We start from the raw sequence: 23,927 nt of genomic DNA, 5'->3' as shown, positions 1-23,927 counted from the left end.
ATATATATATAAAAGTAGATATGTCCGATTTAACTGACATGCAGTTTAATTACTGAACCACCGATTGAACCATTGTATCACTATACCAGTACCCCGACCGGTTTGATAACCGATACGATTTTAACAATACCAGTCCAAACAATGTAAAGTTTTTTATACAGTTACATTATCCATTATTCATTACTTTTATTTAAAAGTTTATTAAAAACTGTTAGTATATATATTTTTCCTCATAATTAAATCAAAGGCGTTTAAATAAATGCATTCAGTGGAAATGAATGAGAATAAACTTTGAATAACAGTTTGATACTCTTGGACTTTACAATCTTATAGTTTTTGAGGTAATTTGTAACTTTTTGTTTTACTCAAAAACTCACTGAGGATCTTATACCTTTTAAGGTAACGTTCAGAAACTTTTAATAATATTAATTTAGACATTATGTTAATGTGTGTTTTGTACTGTGGGTAGACCATATGTAAGGCTTATTTGTAATTTTATAATTTTGTTATAGGTTGTGTTAAGGGACATATCATGTATATCTTCTAAGGAGTAGAAAAACAATCACATTTGTTTCAAGAAATTAGGTTCAACAATTCCCAAAACTTGTAAATATTAGTGTAAAGATGAATTTTCCATAGTCTATTTCTTAAATAATGTATTTAGGATACTTGATAACATTTTAATTTTTATACTTAAGCTTCTCTTTTATTGATTAAGATTATATATTATTGGAGTTAAAAAATCTTAATTACTATACATGTTACAACTTAAAAGAAAATTAATTAATTAAGAATACATTTTAAGTTTTGTAAGTTTAATATAAAATAAAATTTTTATTTTTATCTCCTTTTATTTATAAAATGAAATTTTCCATGTATACAGTAAAATGATAATTTGTTGATTTTAATGGCGCATCGAGTTGAAAAATACCATAAAATCGAACACATAGTGACATCGACAATGAATAGATATCGACTCTTATACTATCCGGAATTATTTTTATAATATACCATATTTTGTCTAACTTAATTACATTCGTCATCATTTTTTGTTTAAGAAAATACATTTATTTCTTATACAAGATAGTCAATATAGTATATGTATATAAGTAAAGGTGATTTGTATAGATTTAAAAAATGATGAGTGATTTATGTAAGTTTAAAAAAGAATGAGTAAATTGTACAATTTCATCAAAATTCAGAATGTTTAAGTATAATTTACTCTTATATATACTAACCCTTAACGTGTATGTTGTTAATGTTATTATACTCACTCTTATTTAAGATTTATAGTATCATTACCGTAACTCACCCCAGCTACCCTTACATGAGGATTTATAGAAAATTATTTTTGTTCAAAATTATAAAGATGGAAGATAAAATATCGAAAAGATGAAAGCTGTCTCTGTATGGGACATAATGTTATGATGACATTACTGATAAGTGGCTACGTTTTCGACTTCTCATTGGTGAATTCGTGTACGTGCTTGTACTGACCAACTTGTGGTGTTTCTATCCCTTCATTTTAAGGGACTTGTTCCGAAACATGTTTGTGATTTATTAAAAAAGATAATAAAATATCTAATCAAAACATTGTTTGTTAAAATATATTATAAAAATGACATATTAAGTAAATTTAAGGATATAAATTATTTTCTAGTGTGAGAAAATATTTTATTCTCTTAAATAAATATTATTTAAATTTAAAGTTTGATAATAAATTATTTTTCTAATTAATTGTAAATTATAATAAATGAAGTGATATATTTTTTAAGATATAAGATGTGATCACTTTTTAATTGATGATATTCACTCACTAGCGGTAGCACTAGCCCTAGCACTATAAGGATGCACTTTATTGCTTTCCCTCTATGTTACTCAATTTTCTTTCCTAAATAAACAGTGCCAAATTAAGGGAGATTTAACAATGAAAATAATACTAATAATAATCTTAATGTGTACGTGACATATTTAAAAATTCTAAAGGACAAACAAAAGCTAATATGAAGATTATTTCTATTATAAATAGCTTACCTTAAAAAAGTTCAGAGAATAACTCAAACCTTGCACATGTAGACCTAGAAGTGAGTTGGCAAATATAATATTTTACTAATTAAGTTTCCATCGACACTTTATTATATTGTCCTTTCTATAGGTATCCTTTTCCTGCTCTTTAAATAGAAAACGTTGAGGACTTGAGGTATCATTTACTACTAAAAATCAAACAACAAGAAAGCATATTAAAGAGTTAGAAAATGATTATGTGTTTCTTTGATTTAATAAATGAATTAAAAAGTTACATGAATGTCATATATAAAAGGAATGAAAACTAATTAACATAACAGTCAAAACTAACTAATAAAAAAAAAAATAAAGAACTTTTTCAAACATTTCCCACAGAATAATATTATGTACATTATTTGTGGGATAAAAAAGTAATGATTTTTATAAGTATTTTTATGGGTCTTTAAAATATGTGTATAAACAAAGTCAAATATAAAAATAAATCTATACAATACCAATAAATTTCTTGGTTTAAGTCAAAGAAGTTTGAGTTACTAAAGTATTAGATACTAATTTAATATTTACAACAATAAAAAATTGTTTGTAGAAATCTATACTTAGACATGCAAGTGTATCCCATAAATTAGTCCTTCATTTCTCTCAAGAACACTAAGTGAAATCAAAACAAAAATTACAGTATCCTTGAAATACCAATTCTGTTTTATTATATTATTAATCTTAAAATTTCTTTTTTTGGGCCAGTAGATTCTAGTTTTACTAAAACAAGCAAGGGATGAGGTTTGAATTTTCTATTATGAAGAACTTTTGTTTCTTTATATGGTGGGACTTATGGAAGATGAGGTTATTTATATCAGGTGGATGAATAAGGAAAGGTGCTTCTCTCTTAGCTAAATAAAGATAGGTCAAATCTAACTCCTTCATTGACTTGTACCTCAATTATCAAGTAGAGCACAACAACCTTTTCTATTTCTCTGCACTCTGTGTGTTCTCTTTTGGGTGCTTCCTTTATCTTGATTCCTAAAAACCTCTTTCATTATCTTCATCTTCTCTTCTTTTCATTTTCTTATGCACAAAACTTTTATTCTTCTCTTATTCTTGGTTTAAATCTGCTTCAGTTTCTTTTGGAAAATTATAAGCTTTTTCTTGGCTAGCTTACTGAGAACTACTTCAAATCAAAGTAATTGCTTTTGTATCTGGTAAGTATCAAATCAAATCAGAATAAAACTGTTTATGAGATATGTCTTTTTGGGTGTTTGGATTTACAGATAGTTTCACACTGAGGTTTCTTTCCTTTTCATTTAAATCTATATGTAGGGCTCTGGTTTTTTTATTTTTATTTTATTTTTTTTCTTCTTTTTTATAAATTTAATTCCCATTTCTTTGTAACTCGTCCTCCGTTATTTATAAGCATAGAATTATTGATAAGTGTATGGTGATACTGACATAGATATAGTAAAGATCCACAGAAAATAAAGTAAGAAAATAATCCAAAGACAGTACCAACTCATAATCTACATGAGATGATTAAGTTTCCTAAGTATTTACTAATTATATTTGTTTTTTTGTTTCATGTAAGTTTCATTTTGTAATGAATATCTTATATAAGTACTAATGATGATGATAGTGTAACACAGAAAAGAAGAGATGGTGAGAGGAAAGACTCAAATGAAGTTTATAGAGAATGCCACAAGCAGGCAAGTAACATTCTCAAAGAGGCGAAATGGGTTGCTGAAGAAGGCTTTTGAGTTATCAGTTCTTTGTGATGCTGAAGTTGCTCTTATTGTTTTCTCTCCCAGAGGCAAGCTTTATGAATTTGCTAGCTCCAGGTATAGTTTTTTTCATCAACAATTGTTAGTATGTTAGTATTTTTATTATAGGTGAGATTCAAATTATCGATCTTCTTCACCCACTTCCTTCATGCTATCCATCACACCATCAAACCATTTTATAACTCCCTTTTTATTGTTGGTGAGACTCGGACCTACAACATCTTGTATTCTATCCCTTAAGCCCTTCATCCTCTTTCTTATTCTTGATTTTTTTAATTGGATTTGCATCTCCAAATTTTATCATTATTTTTTTAAAGAAAAAATGTATCTAATAATAGTGGATAAATCATATACACTATCATTATACACTATTATTGTATCAAGGTTCATATATAATATATATTCACTCTAACATTCATGATATAAAATTACACTCTTTTCTAAATACAGGTGCATAGGATGATGCCACCATGTAACTAACATATTTGTTTAGGAAAAATCAGAATATATAATCAATTTATTCGTTAATTTCTCTCTCTCCTATAACAATTTAAGTAATGTTGTTATCTGATCTCATTAACTTCTCTTCATTCCTCTAATTTCCACCAATTCAACTTTTCATCTGTGTTTTCTCATTCTAATTTTTGTTGTTAAATCCAAATTTGAAAATAGAAAAACCTGCACCTGAAGATTATATTTACTATAGAACATTTTTTATCCCAATTAACTTCTTTTATTGACTTTTTACAAATTTATCAATTATCGTCACATTTATCAACTTCGAGGCATTTTTTATCATGCTATTAATAAGATAACAATTTTTTTCATGCCAAAATGATATGATGCACCTCATTTTTTTCTGAAAAAGAATAAATTTATGATAACATAATAGTAAAACAAAATCGTATTTTTGGTGCACTGTGATATGGTATTCCACTTTAATAGCATATACAAATTAGGATTTAACCCAAAAATTAGAATGAGAAAAATACTGATGCAAAGTTGAATTAAAAATCTTCATAGACAAAATATTTATAGATTAGAGGAAAGAGAGAAACTAGTGAGTTGGGGAAATTGATCAGCAAAGAAATTTATTAACAATACATTTGTTGTATTAAAATCTGATTTTTCCGAAAAACTACATTAGTCAACGGGTTAACTAATGATCATTATTTAGGAACATAGATAGTTCATTTTAGTTCCCGATCACCTGGTAAATTTCATTCACACATTAATATAATGAGGATGATTAATAAGTATACTTAAGATAAAACGATCTATGTCACATATCAACAAGATCAAAGAATATTTATTAATACTTTCATTAAAAAGATAGGACATTTGATATTAAGATCCTAAATATATAATCGAAAATAACTAATGGACATCAAAACTTGGACATTGATATAATGTCTAATAATTAATGTTCTTCTCCATGTTTTAGTTAAATATGTACCAAAAACAGTTAAAAAGCAAGGGAGATATTCAAGATATTTATCATAACCACATAAGTGCTATGATGAATATAAATATACATACCAACATGATCTAATTTTATTTTTTCTCATTTATTTAGGGTTAAAGAGAAGCTAATAAGCACTCCAATGGATGCACTAGGGAAATTAAGGCATGAAGTTTACATCAGTATAAGTGAATGATATAGGGAAAGTGGGAAGCTTTGAATATTTCATGATATTAAATGGCACGATTGGTATACTTTACTGTTTTACAACACTACAGTGAACCTAATTCCTATCAATTTCTAAAACTCAACAAATTTTAATACTAATGGGTGGGATATGAACCTGTAACTTTATCTTGCTTTCTTCTATTAGTGTAGTAACACTATTAAGATTACTATTATAACAAAACTAAGTCTAAGATCGAATCTGAATCAAGTATAAGATTTGAATATAATCAAAGGAATAAATTATCTATAGATTAGCTTTCTAATCAAACATTACAAAAGTGTAAAAGGTACTCTCGGTGATGGGAAAAGACAATGTTAGCACATGTATAGGTTTATGCTTTACCATATGAAAACTATATTTAGTAATTAAGTTCTGGTCAACAGTAACTAAGAGTGACATGTGAGAGTTAGTGGCTGTAGCTTTCATTATATTCACAAAATATGAAAACCATTTCTATCTATCTGCATTACTTTTCCACCTTATTATCTTCTAGGAATGACACAAGAGTATGTGATTGGGACAGTGTCATTTTCCCTTAAAAATTTTATTACATATTATTTATATATGATATAGTTTTCACTATTTTAAATTCTTATTCACCCTTGCATTTAAAATTTAAGTAGGGGTTCATGATGCAATTTTTTATACTATTTGTATTATATTTTTATCTATCCTCCCAAATTCCTTAATACAATTTGAATTACTAAAATGAAGTACACTGTTCTTTTTTATGTTTTTCTTCATAAAAATGGTCATACATATTATATTTTTATTAAATTAAACTTCAGATAACTATTTACATTAGAAATTAGTTATTGTTAATTTTACTTAGCATGTGTTAATTTCAGCCCCCTATTCTGCCATCATTGTTGTTGGGTCATGGGTGCATAGAAAGCACTAGTACTAAATGACAGTTTTTTTAGCATATAACCTTTTCAGGTGATATTAGATTTTTTTGTTCTTCTTCAGAATTGATAAAGAAGGGAGGTTTCTGAATTAGAGTTTCACCTTGCAGAACCTTAACCATTTGTGTTTTGAAGTGATACAGCTTACTCTATAATTCAGAAATTTATTATAATACACTTAACTAATAAAAGTATGTGTTAAAAAAGGATTCATGAACCTCAGCATAAAATAATTTATTTTTCAGAGAAACTGGCTTTAAAGAAACTAAAGAGTCAACAAACCAATGAATGAGATTAAATATGTGTTTAGTAAATTATTATGCTATATAAGATATCATTTTTTATGAGAAAAAGACATATGCATTGACAATATAAGATTTTTTTACACTGTTATTATAGCATATATTATTCATTTTCAATTATGATTGACCGTTAAATAAAAATAATATAAGTAAGTGGTAAATGATACACTAACTCCATATAAATCTTTACACTACCGGCATAAATATTACAATATTTTTTTACAAGACACCAATATATCACCTATATTAATATAAAATACATCTCTAAATTGTTTGGTGTAGATGAGAACTTAATTTAAATTGCTTACTAAAATAGCCCTCTACTAGAACAATTTGTCCCAACATTTTGTGTGGATAAATGTAAAAATTACCATTAACCAGTGCAAAGTACAATTAATACATACAGACAAGAGTATAGTTATTAGGATAAATTATGTGGTCATCTTCTATCTAGGATTGAAAAGGGTCCCTCCTAATCCCCCTAATCTAACCACCTAAATTCATTCACAGAACCTTCACTAATCACATTTATATTACTATTACTATTATACTATTACCCTCGATCCCTCACATAGTAGTATAAAACCTATAGTCCTATACACTTTTATTCCTGATTCCTATATGTTCCAAAAATACTTCCTCCTGTCCTGAGCTTTTGTTCTTTGACTACTTCTAGCTCGTTCGCTGCGATTGATTTCTCTCTGAATTTGAAGGAAGAGTGTCTCCAATGGCTGCACTTTTCCATTGAATTGCCTATTTTTCATGTTGAAAATGAATTAAAACACAAAACATAATGTGAGTCGCATACTAAACCATTCTTTTAAGACATTTAACTTAATGTATGTGACTCCTACTGCACCATGACCATTCTAGAATTACAACCATAAATTTAACTAATGTCATTAAGTATAATTATTGTAACTCTAAAGTCTAACTACCACGTCAAGAAAGAGAAATAGTTTGTCGGGGAATAAGAGAGAGAAAAATAGTTGAGAAAGTGTGTCAATTGATCTTCTAGAAGCATTTATTATTAGTTTTTCCAAAACTAATTCTGTTTTTTAATAAAAAGAAATATACCATATGGTTCAAGTTCGAGCCAAGCGTGGCGTTTTAGTGGGTGATAGAAATAATAATCGAACATAGTAGAAGATTGTGTGAGATAAAGATAACATATATTTGATATATCAATAGTTGGAGGAGTACTTTGATGGCTAAAGAACCTTGATTTTCATATATAATAGAGCATCCTTCACAACCACACATTACATTTAACCTCGTAAATCCTATTTGTAGGATTATTTTCACCACCTCAAGAATCTTATGAAGCTTCTAGATAATACATGTTATATCTACCATAATGTAATTTATATAGAACTCTCTAGACACAAGCTAAATATTATGTATTGCCACATTCTTTTAGAACCCTCTAGAAAGTTGTGGCACATTTCAACAATCCCACTTAGAATTCTTTGCAACATTTACTTATCCTCACCTCGTGCAATGAAGCCCAAATGACACTGTTGAACTCCAAAATAAAACTTCTATATTTGAATCGGGGGAGTATGGGTCGAGTAAAGGACTGTCCATTACCCGATCCTAAATGTTAGTCGTGTCATTTTTTTTAATCTGGACCTAGCCCTAGACTTGAAGCTAATCCGACCCTAAAATCGTTTGAGTCAGTTTTTAAATCCGAACCCGACCTAAACCCGATTAAGTATAATGCATACTCATTTTAGATAAAGTCTTATCAATATTATTTATTATTATGAATATGTAATTTGACGTATAAAATGATATATATATCATTAATCATGTATATATGATGAAAAAATTAGAGAAACAATGAATAATATTTTCGACCAAAAATGTGTCATCACTCTGTACACATTTGAATAAAGACACATACAAACATGAAGAGTGAGTGACCATGATCGAGTCATGTTTGGTCCCTATCTGATCCTAAATATTGTCTGAGTCTAACTTTTGAACCCAAACCTAGATCTGATGAGACCCAACATTATTCGGGTCAGATCATGATTAGATCATACCAAGTGAGTGGGTAGGGTCAGGTTCTGCTCACCCTAATTTGAAGTGATGAGTTTCCTTGTCTTCTTCTTAGAGGACTTCTGATAGGGACTCTTCGAAGCTCTTCAGATGTGTGCAAATGTCCTTGTCAATCTTGTTGGAGACTTCTGACATGAACTCTATATTGCATCTTCAATCTTCCTTTTAGGCTTGTACTCAAGGATAGCCTTAGAGGGTGCATGTCTTATATTTTAGTCATTGCATGGACTTATGCTCCGTAGATAAGCTTGAGTGTATTATGACTCTAAAAAACATTATAAGTAATTTAGTATCGATAGAAAGTTTGTTAAGAGTAATATGAGTTGTTATAGACCACATTTTTGGAATAGTGGTTGAGTGACTACACCTAGTATATGATCAAAGGTAACAATGATACCACTTGTTGGTCTTAGTAGGTGATAGAAATAATAGTTGAACAAAGTAAAGGTTATATTGTATGAGATGAAGGCAACGTATATTTTACAAATCAATGGTAGAAGGAGTACTTTGGTGGATTAAAGGGCCTAAATTTTCATATATAGTAGAACACCCTTCATAACCATACGCATTACATTTAACCTCGTAAGTCCTATTTATAGGACTATTGTCACCACCTCAAGAATCTCATGAAGCTTCTAGATAATACATGTTATATATCATAATGTAATTTATCTAGAACGTTCGAGACACAAACTAAATATTATGTATTATACATTTGTATAGAACCCTCTAAAAAGTTATGACACATTTCAACATACCACACTAAAAAAACCCTTATACCCCTTGATCACACCTCAAGTAAATATAAACGTTCTTCAAGTATTTTCTTCCCTTGATGTGAGATTTTTTTTTTATTTCACAAACAAAAACCTACCGTTCCTTTCTGACCATATACTATAAACCGTAGCAGTAACAGTGGCGTACAAAACCTGTTTTTGTGTCTTCCATATATGAGATATGTACCTAGAGTCCATCTGCAAGTTCCTTTGCATGTTTGTCAACCTAACCCAGCTACAAATGAGACTCAGCAGTTGTCTTGAATGCATACATAAAAAAACGTGCATGAAATATTCTGTTGGGAATACCTTTTAACCTATAATAATGATATGCATTTGTTAAGAAAGTTCCTATATTTAACTTAATACTTTGATCATGGATCAGCTAATCTGACTGCAGTAATATTGGGTGTAATGATACAGCATGCAGGAGACAATTGAACGATACCGCAGGCATGCTAGGGATACTCCAACAACACCCAGATCAGTTGAACAAAATATGCAGGTTTTATATTCTTTCTTTCTTTTTTTACTTTTTATTAACAAAAAATAAAATAGTTATATTGGATTACAAAGAAAACTTGTGAACAACTCCAGGGAATAGGAATGTTCCCCATGATTAATTGGGTCGGGTTGCCAAATCATGTCAAGCCAGATTGTTAGCTACATCCTCCCATATGCTACCTCAGTTGGACCTGCAGTCCTGCACCAACTGGCCTCAACATACTTCCAGACAACAGGGCACAAGTCCCTTCAAGCTTCGGCTTGACCCCTAAATGCATCACCTAACAGGCTAACATCATGTCCTTTCGTGCGGATTAGGTCACACCAACAGTTACAACTATCGTAAAGGGTAGTCAAATTCTCATTTCGTGACTTAAGCTTCCTCGTGATTTATCACTCACATCCTATGTGTTGGATTAGGTCACACCGAGGTGCCCACATTTTTTGAGGGACCAACCTGCATTGAGCCATATACAATCAGGATAAATCAGTGGAATCAAGTTTTTGAGGTTTGAGGGCTCAGGAGTCTTGACCTACCTTGGTGCTTGGGTCGTAAACAAACAATAAGATAATTATAGGTTGTCTAATAGTGAATATGAATAACTTGAGGAATGGATTACAAGAGTTTGCGGGTGAGAGTCTCACTGATAACAAAAAAAAATGGAATTATAAGGTGGTTTATAGTTAGGGTGAAGGAGGTTGAGGGTGAGTCTCACTCACAAGAACATACTAACAATTGCTCGAAAAAATAAATAATCATTCAATCATGATAGAAATCAAAATTTTCTAGCCCATTTATTTTAACAATCAAACAACCTAATAAGGCTCAACAATTTAAACTGCCCTGATTAGCCCTTTCAAGCAAATGTAATCCCCTTCCACATTAATAGCCAATGCATAAGACTTTTCCTGCTTCAAGCCATTAATCCATTATTTATCTTATTTATTCTTTCTTCTATAATCACTCACTCCTATTGTTTCATGATTACACGTAGGATGATGAAAATGCATGTGTTTTATCCTTTTCTCACACGTCTTCTTTTTGTTAGGTTTCTTGTTTTCATTGAAGAAAAAATGCATAAGCCTTTTAGTGCTCCTTTCAATACCAAACCAAATCATAGTTCCTCATTTCGTTGATTGAATTTACCTACCCTTGCTTTATATTCAGGTTGTCAAATAGATAAAAATAGGTTAGAGTTTAAACTTTATATAGTAGGAATAAAACTTGTACACTAAACCCTGCCAAATGTGTATGTCTTGAGGATCCACCTAGTAATGGTTTAGCAAGATGCCTTTTATAGTGAGAATGAGAGACTTTGGTAGATGGTCCACTGATGAAAATGACACAGTTTAGAACTTGATGGTAATGAGAATGATGCTTTGGAAAATGGTGACACAATTCCCAACTTGGTGATGATGAGAATAATGCTTTTCGAGAGTGGCGTCATAATTAACAGCTTGAAGGTGCTGAAAATAAGGTTTTTGAAGGTGGTATCACTCATTAAGATGATAAAAACTTAATTGTGAAAATAAGACATCTGAAAATTGTTAGATCAAAGCGTTACTTCAAAACTTTAGAAATAGGTTGAAAATACAACAATGTATTGATACCTTACTAGTTAATGATGTCAAAATGGTGGTAAATATGGTTTCTGCAGAATATAACACACTTAATAGAAAAAAGGATTTTGCAGAATTATATTACTCATCCTCCGTAGAGCAGTTATCTTGAAAATTCATAATACCTAAAATTCCTTTCTTATGTATTTTCATTGCAGTTTGTTAGAATACGTTAGGCAGAGAATTTTTAGAAAATTTGTGAGTACATATACGCCTACCTCTATTTATAAAGGAATTGGATTCAAATCATAAAGTTGCAACTTAACAAAGATAATCACAACTCACAAGGCTTTAATTTAATGGCAACTCTAATCCCTACATCATGCCTGCATTTCTAGATTAATGTATGCTTAGGTTAAGGTACTTTTATCTTCATCTATATGTCTATAAATTTAAACCTTCCAACTTCAAATTTCAATGAGTGGGAATTGGTTAATTGGAGTTCGGTAAACTTCCCTTTGCCTACTGTATTTGTTTATCATGAAGTTTAAATGAAGTTGCCTAATGTATGGCAGCATTTGAAGCAAGAAGCATCAAGCATGATGGAAAAAATTGACCTACTTGAAGCTTCAAAGCGGTTAAATATTTTCTTGAATTTCCATTCATCTAGACAAATTGTTCACATTCAGTGTTAAATTTTAATCACCCACAATGAAGGAATATGTTGCATATTTTCATTCCTTTAGGAAACTCTTAGGAGAAGGTTTGGGTTCATGCTCCATTGATGAATTGCAAGAGATAGAAAAACAGTTGGAGAGGAGTGTAGGCAATGTTCGAGCAAGAAAGGTTAGTTTGATTAACAATCCTACAGAATTTTACTTTTAAATTTCAATGTTAGTAGATATTTGAATCACAACTTCTATTCTTCAGACTCAGGTTTTCAAGGAGCAAATTCAGCAACTAAAAGAAAAGGTAAGCTCTCTTAACTCTTTTTGCATTAAAAGTGATTTTTTTTATTAAATAGAAAATTAAGCTTGAGAACGTAACCCTCTCCGCAATAGGAACTTTAGATGCAATATTACGATTTTGAGAGTCTTTGCAATTGTACCACAATCACAATTGCTATAAATGCAACGTAATCACAATAACTATTGCATTCGCAATTTAAAACATATGTATTCTAGAATGGTACCAACAACAAAGTTCAAAAGCCAAGAAACTAAATTAAGTACTAGCATAATGCTTTGCTTAAATATCTCTCCAGAAGGTTAATAAGCAGTGTATGTAGCCATTTTAGCCTTAACTTTTTTGGTCAAATATAGACATGTATACATTGTGACTGATTGTCAACCTAATGAGCTATCTAAGTAGCATTAATTTCTCATTTGTCTAAATTCGTGCTTGAATTACTTGTATATCATTCTGAATTCATGATATATAAATGCCTAGAAAACGATGCTTCATGGTTAGTCAATTTCCTCCATGAGTTCTGCATGTTTGAAAAAAAGTACCAGCCAGTGCTACGTCTAAAAGTTTCTGACTAATGTGTTTTTAACACATTTCAGGAAAAAACCCTAGTTGCTGAAAATTGCAGGCTCTCTTTAAAGGTGAAGTTATCCTGCAGTTACTTCTTTCTGGATTTTATTTTGCTACCTTAGCCTCATTTGAAGTATATAATAGTCTTATTGATTGAAAAATAGATGAGGGTAAGCCTCAGTTTATAATAATTCAAAACCTTAAAACAATCTCTTCATTCTCCACCTAACCCTTCTAAATGAGAACTCATAACTTGATGTGCCCTTTTTTAATTGAAAATCTAGATTTTCATCATTTCATTTGCAAAACTTCAGAAACAAGAATCAAAATGATATTTTCTGTAATAATAAGAAAATGACATTTTTGTAACTAATAATGACAATATATTGAATGAAAATAAAAACAGATACTAAACTTCTATTCCTAAATTTCATATCTTTGTTAGAAACTTGAATTGTTTTACATATTTTTGGATCAATTAGAATTAAGGCTTAATACCAAGTTTTTCTGCAGTATGGTATCTGTCCACAGCCAGCAACAAAGGATCAAAGAGAAAAACAACCTGAACCATATGCAGAAAGTAGTAGTCCAAGTAATTCAGATGTAGAGACTGAATTGTTCATTGGACTTCCAGAAACAAGACCAAGGCGCATCTCTCCTACTTAACCCTAGTTAAAGATTAAGTAATCCTAGCAAGTGCATGCAAATATAAAATAAGGGTATGGCCAACTGTCTCATATCATTAATGTGTATCAGACATATTTCATGGTGCTCTCATAGACATCAAAAAACAATGGTCATATGAGAGTGAATTTATTGTTAAAATTTTCAAATTTATGGTCTAAATGAACACTGTATTCTGTCAAAAGACTCACTTCAGTGTATCATCTGTATGGTTAATGTCATCCCTTCTAGGGATTTAACCCCTGATTCCCGACAACTAAGTTGTAGTATAAATTTTGATATGTCTTTTTAAACCTGTGTTTTAAATTGACATTATAATGAGTTTAGAAGAATTAACTTCATGTAATAATAAGGTTGTTGATTAGTAATCATAGATTATAGGTTTAAATTCTAGAAAGATTTCTTTTTATGGGATGGTAAGACAACATATATTTACCTTTCCTAATATTTCACTAAGTAAAAGACTCGTGAACTAAGGTACCTTTTTATAATGCATTTATGACAGTTGTGAGAAGGTGTGACCATACTTGTTGTCATTGTATCATAGATGAGACTCCCAGAACAAGAATATTGATACCACAATTGTGATTTTAAATTACAATCTAAAACTGACACTAACAAATAAATGTTATATTAGGATAAAGAAACTTGAATATGAAGTTTATAAAATGGATTACATTAACAAGTAACTAGAAAATTGTTTAAGAAATAAAAATAAGTATTTGAAAATTAATTCCAGCACTTGAAATATAATAATGTCATATTTCAATGAAAGATTTTGCTTTTCATTTTCTTAAATTGTATTCTTAGGACAATTGTTATTCTTCCCCTTGTACAATATTGACCCTAACTTCCCCAAATTTCTGAATGCAATATTAAATAACAAATGACATTTTGAAAACTAGTTGCATAAACCTTGACGTTGGATAAAAAAGTGGGCAATTTTATATACATTCATGTCTTTCTTACGATCTTACTCACCCAATTTCTAAAAACTTTTATAACAAGCTTACAAAAATACCCTCCCTAAAAATATTTTTACCATTTACCAATCTCACTTCATTATTCTCACTCCATTACACAGAGGGAAACTTCTTTTAAAAGTAATAGAGAAGAAAATGATTTTTTCTTTTATATTTTAAAAATAAAATTATAATATCATTTTAAATAAAAATGATATAAATGTTAATGTATGATACATTAATGAAAAGAAGTTTCACTCAAGGATGAAGATCTCCTGTTTCCTTTAGTGTCCTCAATAATATCCCAAACCAATCAAAATGCATCATATAATTTGAAAAAAAAGTTATAAAAAATAAATCAATATTTTATATTATTTTGTTGAATTTGTTGAATACTGTTGAAAAGGGGCACAGAGTCATCAATTACATTATTCTGACCCATTCTCTCTCTTCCCCTCTTCACTCCTACATCTCATTCACAGATTCTCCTCCTCTTCACATGTACAAATCATCCTTCCTAGATCAATTACCAACATTCACTTCTTTGTCACTGTAACTACTATTTAAAACCTTGATTACATTTGACAAATGGTAAATCTGAGTGTAGAAATTTATGATAGACAAATGTTCTAATCTGTCTTTATAAAAATTCCAACTTGAAAGTGTTGGTTAGCATTGTTGCTTCTATTGTATGTTTTGGCAGAACTTATATCAGATGAAGATCACATTATATTCAAATGTTGATATCAAAATGGATGAAGATGACAAAGCTCAATATGGTCTGCATAAGTAATCACTGAAGTATCCTCAGGAACACTAGGAAATGGTCCCATTGTTGTCTGAACACCTGAATTGGAAGCACTTGATGCCCTGATACCATTGTCCTCATCAACAATTCGTTTACAACGCCCATCCACTACATACTTATGATTAAACTAACTATTTTCATAACGGAACAAGATCATCTCCACTACTAGAAATCAAAGTTTTTTTTTGGATTTCAAAAGTAAAACTATAATTTCATTGTTGGACTAAACGATTGGGGGCCTCCAACTAGCAGAGAGTTCCATTGTTACCTGAGTATGGGAAGAGTGAAGAGTGAAGAGGTACAAGTGAGACATTACGTCTTAAACCAAAACCTTAAGGCATTAATTCGATGAGCATTTCCTACTTATAAACTCTTTTACTTCTCTCGCATATCCAATGTGAGATTCCACACTTGAATAAATCTAACAATCTCCACTTCAACTGTGGGTACCACACACTTTCTGGTCTGCTCCCCCTTAAGTACATCGACTCTGATACTACTCATTGGTACAACGGAAACACTTATTCAACTATCCATGAAGTATTTCTATTTGGTATCGTACTTATATCTGATACACATTACAATAAGGGACTTGAGTCCAATATATAACATTATACTCTACCACATTATAATATTAGGCAATGTGTGACTTCATATAATAATATATTTCAAATATTCCCAACAATCTCCACCTTGATTGAAATGGACGAATATTTCGCTCCTTAGGAAATCCACACAAGAATTTTCACCTTGCTCTATGCCTAATTCTCTTTAACAATTCCCCACATAAGAGTATGCTCCCCTGCAGCATAAACCTTATGAGTATCCTAGATGACATTTCCAAGAGCCTAGCTTTCCAAACTTGTAGTGCAACTTCTTGTGCCGCTATCTAATAGAACATGTTGCCTAGCCACATATTGCTGGGAAGTCTTTCGATATATGGAACATCTATACAAAAGTTACCAATAATCATCATCTTCAATACTCAGTCAGAGGGAACCTTGAAGCTTCCTTGGAAAGTCTCAACCGCTATCATCATTGTCTAGTCTGACAATCATAGTTTAAAGGAACTATTGTGAATACGGAATTTTTTTCGGCCCAAATCACATTTTTTCAAAAAAATTACAAACAAATAAAAAATATTTTTTTGGCTTAATGACACAACACATCAAATTTCATTTTGAATTTCAAAAAGGGATTTAATTGAATTCTCTCACAAAATTGTTTCAAAAAGTAAAAAAAAAAAGGAATTTTGAAAAGAGTATTTAATGGATAATCAATTCATGATGACTTATATTTTATCCATTTTCGTTTTTCATTTAAAGGGAAATTTAAAAATAGTTCTAAAGTGACTTAACAGTCACTTATTAGCTAGAATCAATTCTTTAAAAAATATTTGTAATGATAAATTTCATTAATTCTCATGCATATGGTAAGAATATGAAGAAAAAATATTTGTTACGACTTTACAAAAATAACAATGCTTTTATAAGTTTTGTATGAAAATTAAATCCAAATCTAGTTTTTTAGAGTAAAAGTTATTATTCCTACACTAACGTAGGTTAAAATAATTTTAGACTTTCTAAGAAAAATTGTTTCGACATTTTAATTGAAAAAAATACATTTTTAAGGATCCTAAAATGCAAAAATATATATTATAAATTCATTTTGTAATTATTGATTACTTTGAATTTTCAAATATTGTGTCATAATGATGAAATTCAAATTTTTGAAATTCTTTTTAATAGTAAAAATCGGGTTTCCTTATTTCTCTCCTTTGAATTATTTAGGAGATTGCATTTGATTTAAACATGTGCTAAAATTCCTAGCCTATAAAAAGAGGAAAAAACATCATTGTTTTCTTTCATAACAAATCACAATCCATTAAAAATTATTCATTCTAAAAAAATCCTCCATCAACATCCATTCTAAAAAATCATTCACTCATAATCTATTTCCAAAAATCCTCCATCCACAATCCCAAAAATCTCTCATACACAAGAAATTTATATCATTCATAACAATCCCAAAATCTCTTATACACAACCACCCATCAACTCACTCATCAATTTCTCATTCATCTTTTACTCAACCACAAATCTTTAAGAATTTCATAAAGAAAGGTCTTTCATCCATCATCTATCCCAATAATCCTCAACCATTCTCTCAATAAAAAAATACACTCATCAATCATTTTCTTTCTCAAAACATCCTCTTTCATTCACAATCATAAAAAAAACAATCATCTTCAACCAAAAACAATAATCCAAGATCTCCCTTACACAAAAAATGAGAAAAAAGCACAAAGAAATTCAGGAGAAATTATAATTGCATTATAATATATTATAGAAAAGCTTCAATTAACTTGTCGAAGACTTATTTGCCTAAGATGCACATCATGACAAAAAATCATTGACTCTAGAAAACTCATAAATTTTGATAAAAATATCTCATCTTTAATGCATAAGGTTAAAAATCATCTTATCAATATTATCTTCACCTCATCATCATTCATGGTCTAAAACATAAATTAAATCATATCATTATCACCACCATATCTACTAAAGTCAAACACAAATTAAATTTTATCATCACTACCATATCAACACTCATAGTCCAAATACTTGCAAAGTTTATATGATCATTGTTTTAGTATTTATTTTTAAAGAGTTATTCAGGAAATAAGGAGTATGAAAAGGAAAAGTGGGAACCTCTCAAACTGTGACATATTTTGAGATGTTTTATGGCCTAAGGCTTTCCAATCCAAGCCCACCAGCATAATTGAAAGGGAAAGATGATTATTAATATCTCATCTGAGGCAGTTTTTTAGTTGTTTCCATTGTTTGAGGGAATATTATAAGAATCCCAAAATTGTGGCAGTTTTTTTGGATGATCTCATTTGCTATTAGAATCTCTTAACCAAGAAAAGGAAGATCTTAAGTTATCATCTCAAGAGCAACTTCAACAATGACTCATACAAGTCTTTTGCTACCTATCAAGTCAAATAGCCACATTTGAGGGTGTTCCCAAAAGAAAAAACAAAATAAGAAGAGAACAAAAAAGCAAAAAAAAATTAATAATAAAAAAAGAGTGTTAGATTGAAAATCCATATGGACAACCTAGGAAAAAGAGAACGTTTCTAAGGTAAAAACCTCCAAAGGTGACTTAGGATCATAATAAAATGAGAGAATTTCTCACAGATGCCTACATAAGGTATTCTGGGCAAAAATTAGGGAAAATTAAATTAACACCCTAAAGGTGAAGTCTTACTACTACACATCATTGTTCATCTAAATTGTGGCAGTTTATGAACAATAACCACTTGAATAAAGACAAGATGTTAAAATAGGTATACTCAAATAGTTTTTGTTGCGAAAAAATGTCAACGCTTTGTCAAGAATTCCTCAACCAGCCTATAATGGGGCAGTATGACTGAGTTTAGTCACTATCGTCAAGATTATACTAAGGTAATTTTGTGGATCGCCTTAATAGAAATGCATCTTCAGCTAAACTGGGACAAATTTTGATGGGTGAAAAGTTATGGTACCATTCAACAACATATATCAATGGTTGTTTCAGTCAAGTCTACAAAAGTTTGAGTTTCATCCAAAAAATATAAAAATAAATGAAGAATAATACATTAGAATATTTGCGCATCGATCTTACCTCTCATTCCATTACATTCGAAAAGCATATAATATTTATATTATATATGACATAAAGCAAACACTCTCATAATAACATCAAACATTGCATGTTCACATTAATCAAACAATGCATATACATGACATAATAGCATCAAACAATGCATATACATGACATACATACATTAAATTACATCAATATTCAAGTCAATTCATATTATCATTAATAACATGAAACAAAGCATATACATGACATACAAACAATGCATATAAAAGACATACATACATTAAATCATATTAATATTCAAGTCAATATATATACTCACTTTAATCATAAAAACATCAACATAAAATTCATGCATACACAAGCATTCAAACAAGGACACCCCCAAACCCCTAATTTTCTTATGTTAAACATCAACCACCTCTCATGCATCAAAAGCATCATTATGCACACTCATGCCAATCAATGCATAGTCAAACTCGTACATTAATCATCACAATACAAACATCAATGTAAACTTCATGCACACATATCCCAAACAATCATACCATTACACTATTCATCCGAACCATTTCAAATTATACTTTCGAGGACCATGTGCTTGACGACCTCGAAGTCAACCTTTCTCAGGCTCTATGCCTGACCTTTAAAATTTGATGGTCTCGTGCTTGACGACCTCAAATTGTGCCTTCGAGGACCTCATGTTTGACGACTTCAAAGTCAATCTTTCCAGGCATTGGGCCTGACCTTTTAAAATTTGAGGGCCTCGTGCTTGACGACCTCAAATTATGCCTTCGAGGACCTCGTGCTTGACTACCTCGAAGTCAATCTGTCCAGGCTCCATGCCTGGCCTTTTAAAATTTGAGGGGTTGTGCTTGACGACCTCAAATTGTGCCTTTAAGGACCCTGTGCTTGACGACCTCAAATTATGCCTTCGAGGACCCCGTGCTTGACGACCTCGAAGTCAATCTCCCCAGGCTTCGTGCCTGGCCTTTTAAAATTTGAGGGTCTCGTGCTTGACGATCTCAAATTGTGCCTTCGGGGACCCCGTGCTTGACGACCTCAAAGCCGATTTTTCCAGGCTCAATTATTAACCTTTTAAAATGTGAGGGTCTCTTGCTTAACGACCTCAAATTGTGCCTTGAAGGACCCTGTGCTTAACGACCTCGAAGTCAATCTTCTCATGCTTCGTGCCTGTCTTTTTAAATTTGAGGGTTCCGTGCTTGCCGACCTCAAATTGTGCCTTCTAGGACCCCGTGCTTGACGACCTCAAATTATGTCTTTGAGGGGCCCGTGCTTGACGACCTCGAACAAAATCTTTTGTACCTCGCTCTTTATCTTACCAACAAAAACGTATTTTGAGCCTCAACAAAATCAATATTCATTTCTTTACTAGTTACTTATCAAGACAACACCCCAAACTTCAGTTTGCGTAATGTTCATTAAGCAACAAGTAAAGAGGGACAACTGTAAATACCGAATTTTGTCTAGCCCAAAAAACATTTTTTCAAAAAAATTATAAACAAATAAAAAATATTTTTTTTGGCTTAATGACGAAACACATAAAATTTCAATTTGAATTTCAAAAAGGAGTTTAATTGAATTCCCTCACAAAATTGTTTCCAAAAATAAAAAAAGGAATTTTGAAAAGAGTATTTAATGGATAATCCATTCATGATGACTTATATTTTATCCATTTTCGTTTTTTATTTAAAGGGAAATTTAAAAATAGTTTTAAAGTGACTTAATGATCACTTATTAGTTAGAATCAATTCTTTAAAAAATGTTTACAATGACAAATTTCATTAATTCTCATGCATAGGGTAAGTATAGGAAGAAAAAACATTTGCTACGAGTCTACAAAAATAACAATGCTTTTATAAATTTTGTATGAAAATTAAATCAAAATCTAGTTTTTTTAGAGTAAAAGTTATTATTCCTACACTAACGTATGTTAAAATAATTTTAGACTTTCTAAGAAAAATTGTTTAGGCATTTTAATTGAAAAAGTACATTTTTAAAGATCCCAAAATACAAAAATATATATTATAAATTCTTTTTGTAATTATTGATTACTTTGAATTTTCAAATATTATGTCATAATGATGAAATTCAAATTTTTGAAATTCTTTTTAATATTAAAAATTGGAGATTGTATTTGATTTAAACATGTGTTTAATTCCTAGCCGATAAAAAGAGGAAAAAAACACCATTTTTCTTTCTTAACAAATCACAATCCATTAAAAAAATCATTCATTCTCAAAAAATCCTCCATCAATCATCCCTTCTAAGAAATCTTTCACCCATCATCTATTTCTAAAAATCCTCCATTCACAATCCAAAAAATCTCTCATACACAAGAAATTCATATCATCCATAACAATCTCAAAATCTTTCACACACAACCACGCATCAACTCACTCATCAATTTCTCATTCATCTTTTACTCAACCACAAATCCATAAGAATTTCATAAAGAAAGTCTTGCATTCATCATCTATCTTAATAATCCTCAACCATTCTCTCAATAAAAATACAGTCATCAATCATTTTCTTCCCAGAACATCATCTTTCATGCACAATCATAAAAAAACAATCACCTTCAACCAAAAAACAATAATCCAAGATCTCTCATACACAAAAATGAGAAAAAAATACAAAGAAACTCGGGAGAAAATATAATTGCATTAAAATGCATTATAAAAAACTTCAATTACATGTCAACGTCATGTCTTTGAGTTTGTTTTTGTACACTTTGTATACAAACATCCTTCATGTCTACAAACATCCTGCATGTCTGCTCGGCATTGGTCAACCTTTTTTGCACCACTTTTCCTAGGAATTGCAACATTTCATTGTTGTTGGAATCAGTATGAGAGTATGTCATTTTCACTACTTTCTTTTATAGCAGTTTTATTTTTGTTATCAATAATTGCATTAGTAATAATAATTGTCATGATTGTAACATATAACCATAACTATATAAAAAATGTATAAATAATACACTCTTTGCATACACATCGTAACATTCTTTTTCATAAATATTTAATTTTGAAGCAAAATATGTAATTAACTAGTTTCTCACCATATATCAATTGAAAACTTATTAAAAAAATATAAACAAAGATCTATGAATCAATAAAAAATGAAATCACATTACCACAATTTTAAGATATGAGATGCGGTGTTGGACGTAAGGGTTATGCTTCGCTCATATTAAAAAATGGGTTTTAAATAAAAAACAAAAATTGGAATTTCTTAACTAAATTTTAATATGTGATACAGTATCGGATATAGGGCTATGCTTCGCTCATATTTTTTTAAAATGATTTTTAAATAAAAACAAAATTGGGAATTTGCTAACTAAGTTTTAATATGAGATGTGGTAACGGACATAGGGGTTATGCTTCGCTCATACTTTTTTTTTTTGAATTTTTTTATTTAAACTTCACTATTTTTAAGAAATAAAATTAACCCAATCAACAAACTTTTTTCTACCCAAAGAACATAGTCTTGATTCCCAAAAAATGGATATGTAGGACCAAGATCACTCTTGTTAGACATAATAATAAAATAAAGTTTTTTTGTTTGAAAAAATATAATAATAATACAATTAATAATCCAAGCCATATAGTAGAGTATCGTTCAAATGGGCAACTAGGGTGCTAATACATTCCCTAGTGTGTAATCGATTCTCGAACCTGGATATTAAAGTCCAAGACCCAATGTGATTGAGCCAAAAGATTTTTCTACATTTTTTACTAGAAAAAATGTAATGACGACTCTAATAAAGTTGTGCAACCGAAAATCGGGGCGCGACAACTATCATACTCCATCATAAAAAGTATACCCACTACACACACTTTGCATCAATGCTAACCAATGTTTGTGCCAGATCCTTGCATCCAAGCTAATGCTCTGGTCACACCCTACATCTCTACCACTCGTGTTACACCTTGCATCAAAGTGAATGCCTATGTTACACCTTACGTCAAAGTCAACCATCACCTTTGTGCTTTTGTGATATGTTAACAATTAATATCTTTCACTTTGACGCGCCACACACGGTATTAGGATATTCCACTTCTCATCTCGAATGAGAACATTCTCTCAACATCTAGAGAGATATTGTCAGCATCCGTCTTTAGGTCAAACTCAACACATGAGTTTCTATCTCCACCTTGATCCTAACCCAATACATGAACTTCTGGGGTTCTGGATCAATATAAATCGCCTCTACCACAGTTCCGCCATGTTTTCTTCTTATTCAACTCATCTACTTTATTATTGCGTTGTACCTTTGACACACCTTGTCTAGCCATCAGGCTTACACACTCTTTAGCCATTATCTGCTATCTAGTTTGGTTTAAGAACCATCTACCAATTGGCTCTGATATCAATTGTTGGTACTTATAAACTCTTTCACTTCTCCCTGTATATCTAATATGAGACTTCACACTTAAATAAACACAACAATCTCCCCCTCAAGTGTGGGTACTACGCACTTTTCGGTCCGCTCCCCCTTAAGTCCATCATGTCCCAGTCGAACTATCGACCCTGATACCACGTATTGGACCAGACTGCGAACGGGGAGCCTCCAACCACTGGGGAGTTTCAATGTTACCGGGGTATGGAAGAGTGGAGAGTTACAAGTGAGACATCACGTATTGAACCAAAACCTTAAGGCATTAGT

The 23,927-nt window shown here is 30.7% G+C and overlaps 1 protein-coding gene and 1 long non-coding RNA gene across 9 annotated transcripts; one reads left to right on the top strand and one right to left on the bottom strand.

Annotated features, from left to right (window-relative positions):
* The first annotated feature begins 2,822 nt into the window (after nt 1-2,822).
* On the top strand, nt 2,823-13,916 carry LOC109340839 (MADS-box protein SOC1-like). Of its 8 annotated transcripts, none has more exons than XM_019578592.1 (8): nt 2,823-2,926; nt 3,660-3,851; nt 9,956-10,037; nt 12,172-12,233; nt 12,343-12,442; nt 12,527-12,568; nt 13,162-13,203; nt 13,646-13,916. In XM_019578592.1, exons 2-8 carry the CDS (start codon nt 3,670-3,672, stop codon nt 13,796-13,798), a joined length of 663 nt encoding a protein of 220 aa, XP_019434137.1. In that variant the 5' UTR covers nt 2,823-2,926; nt 3,660-3,669; the 3' UTR covers nt 13,799-13,916. The 8 variants fall into 8 exon arrangements, with proteins under 8 accessions (XP_019434137.1, XP_019434133.1, XP_019434140.1 ...); XM_019578588.1 differs by having other exon boundaries at nt 2,830-2,897; XM_019578595.1 differs by having other exon boundaries at nt 2,900-3,021; nt 3,657-3,851.
* LOC109340840 lies at nt 8,656-23,885 on the bottom strand. Its single transcript, XR_002106847.1, has 3 exons — nt 23,802-23,885; nt 15,259-15,266; nt 8,656-8,668 (listed from the first exon to the last, which is right to left on the bottom strand). It is a non-coding gene; the product is annotated as an uncharacterized LOC109340840 (long non-coding RNA).
* Nucleotides 23,886-23,927: the final 42 nt, after the last annotated feature.

Source organism: Lupinus angustifolius, unplaced genomic scaffold (genome assembly GCF_001865875.1).
Source record: "Lupinus angustifolius cultivar Tanjil unplaced genomic scaffold, LupAngTanjil_v1.0 Scaffold_267_3, whole genome shotgun sequence".
NCBI lineage: Eukaryota > Viridiplantae > Streptophyta > Magnoliopsida > Fabales > Fabaceae > Lupinus > Lupinus angustifolius.
This window is presented reverse-complemented; position numbering and strand designations above follow the sequence as displayed.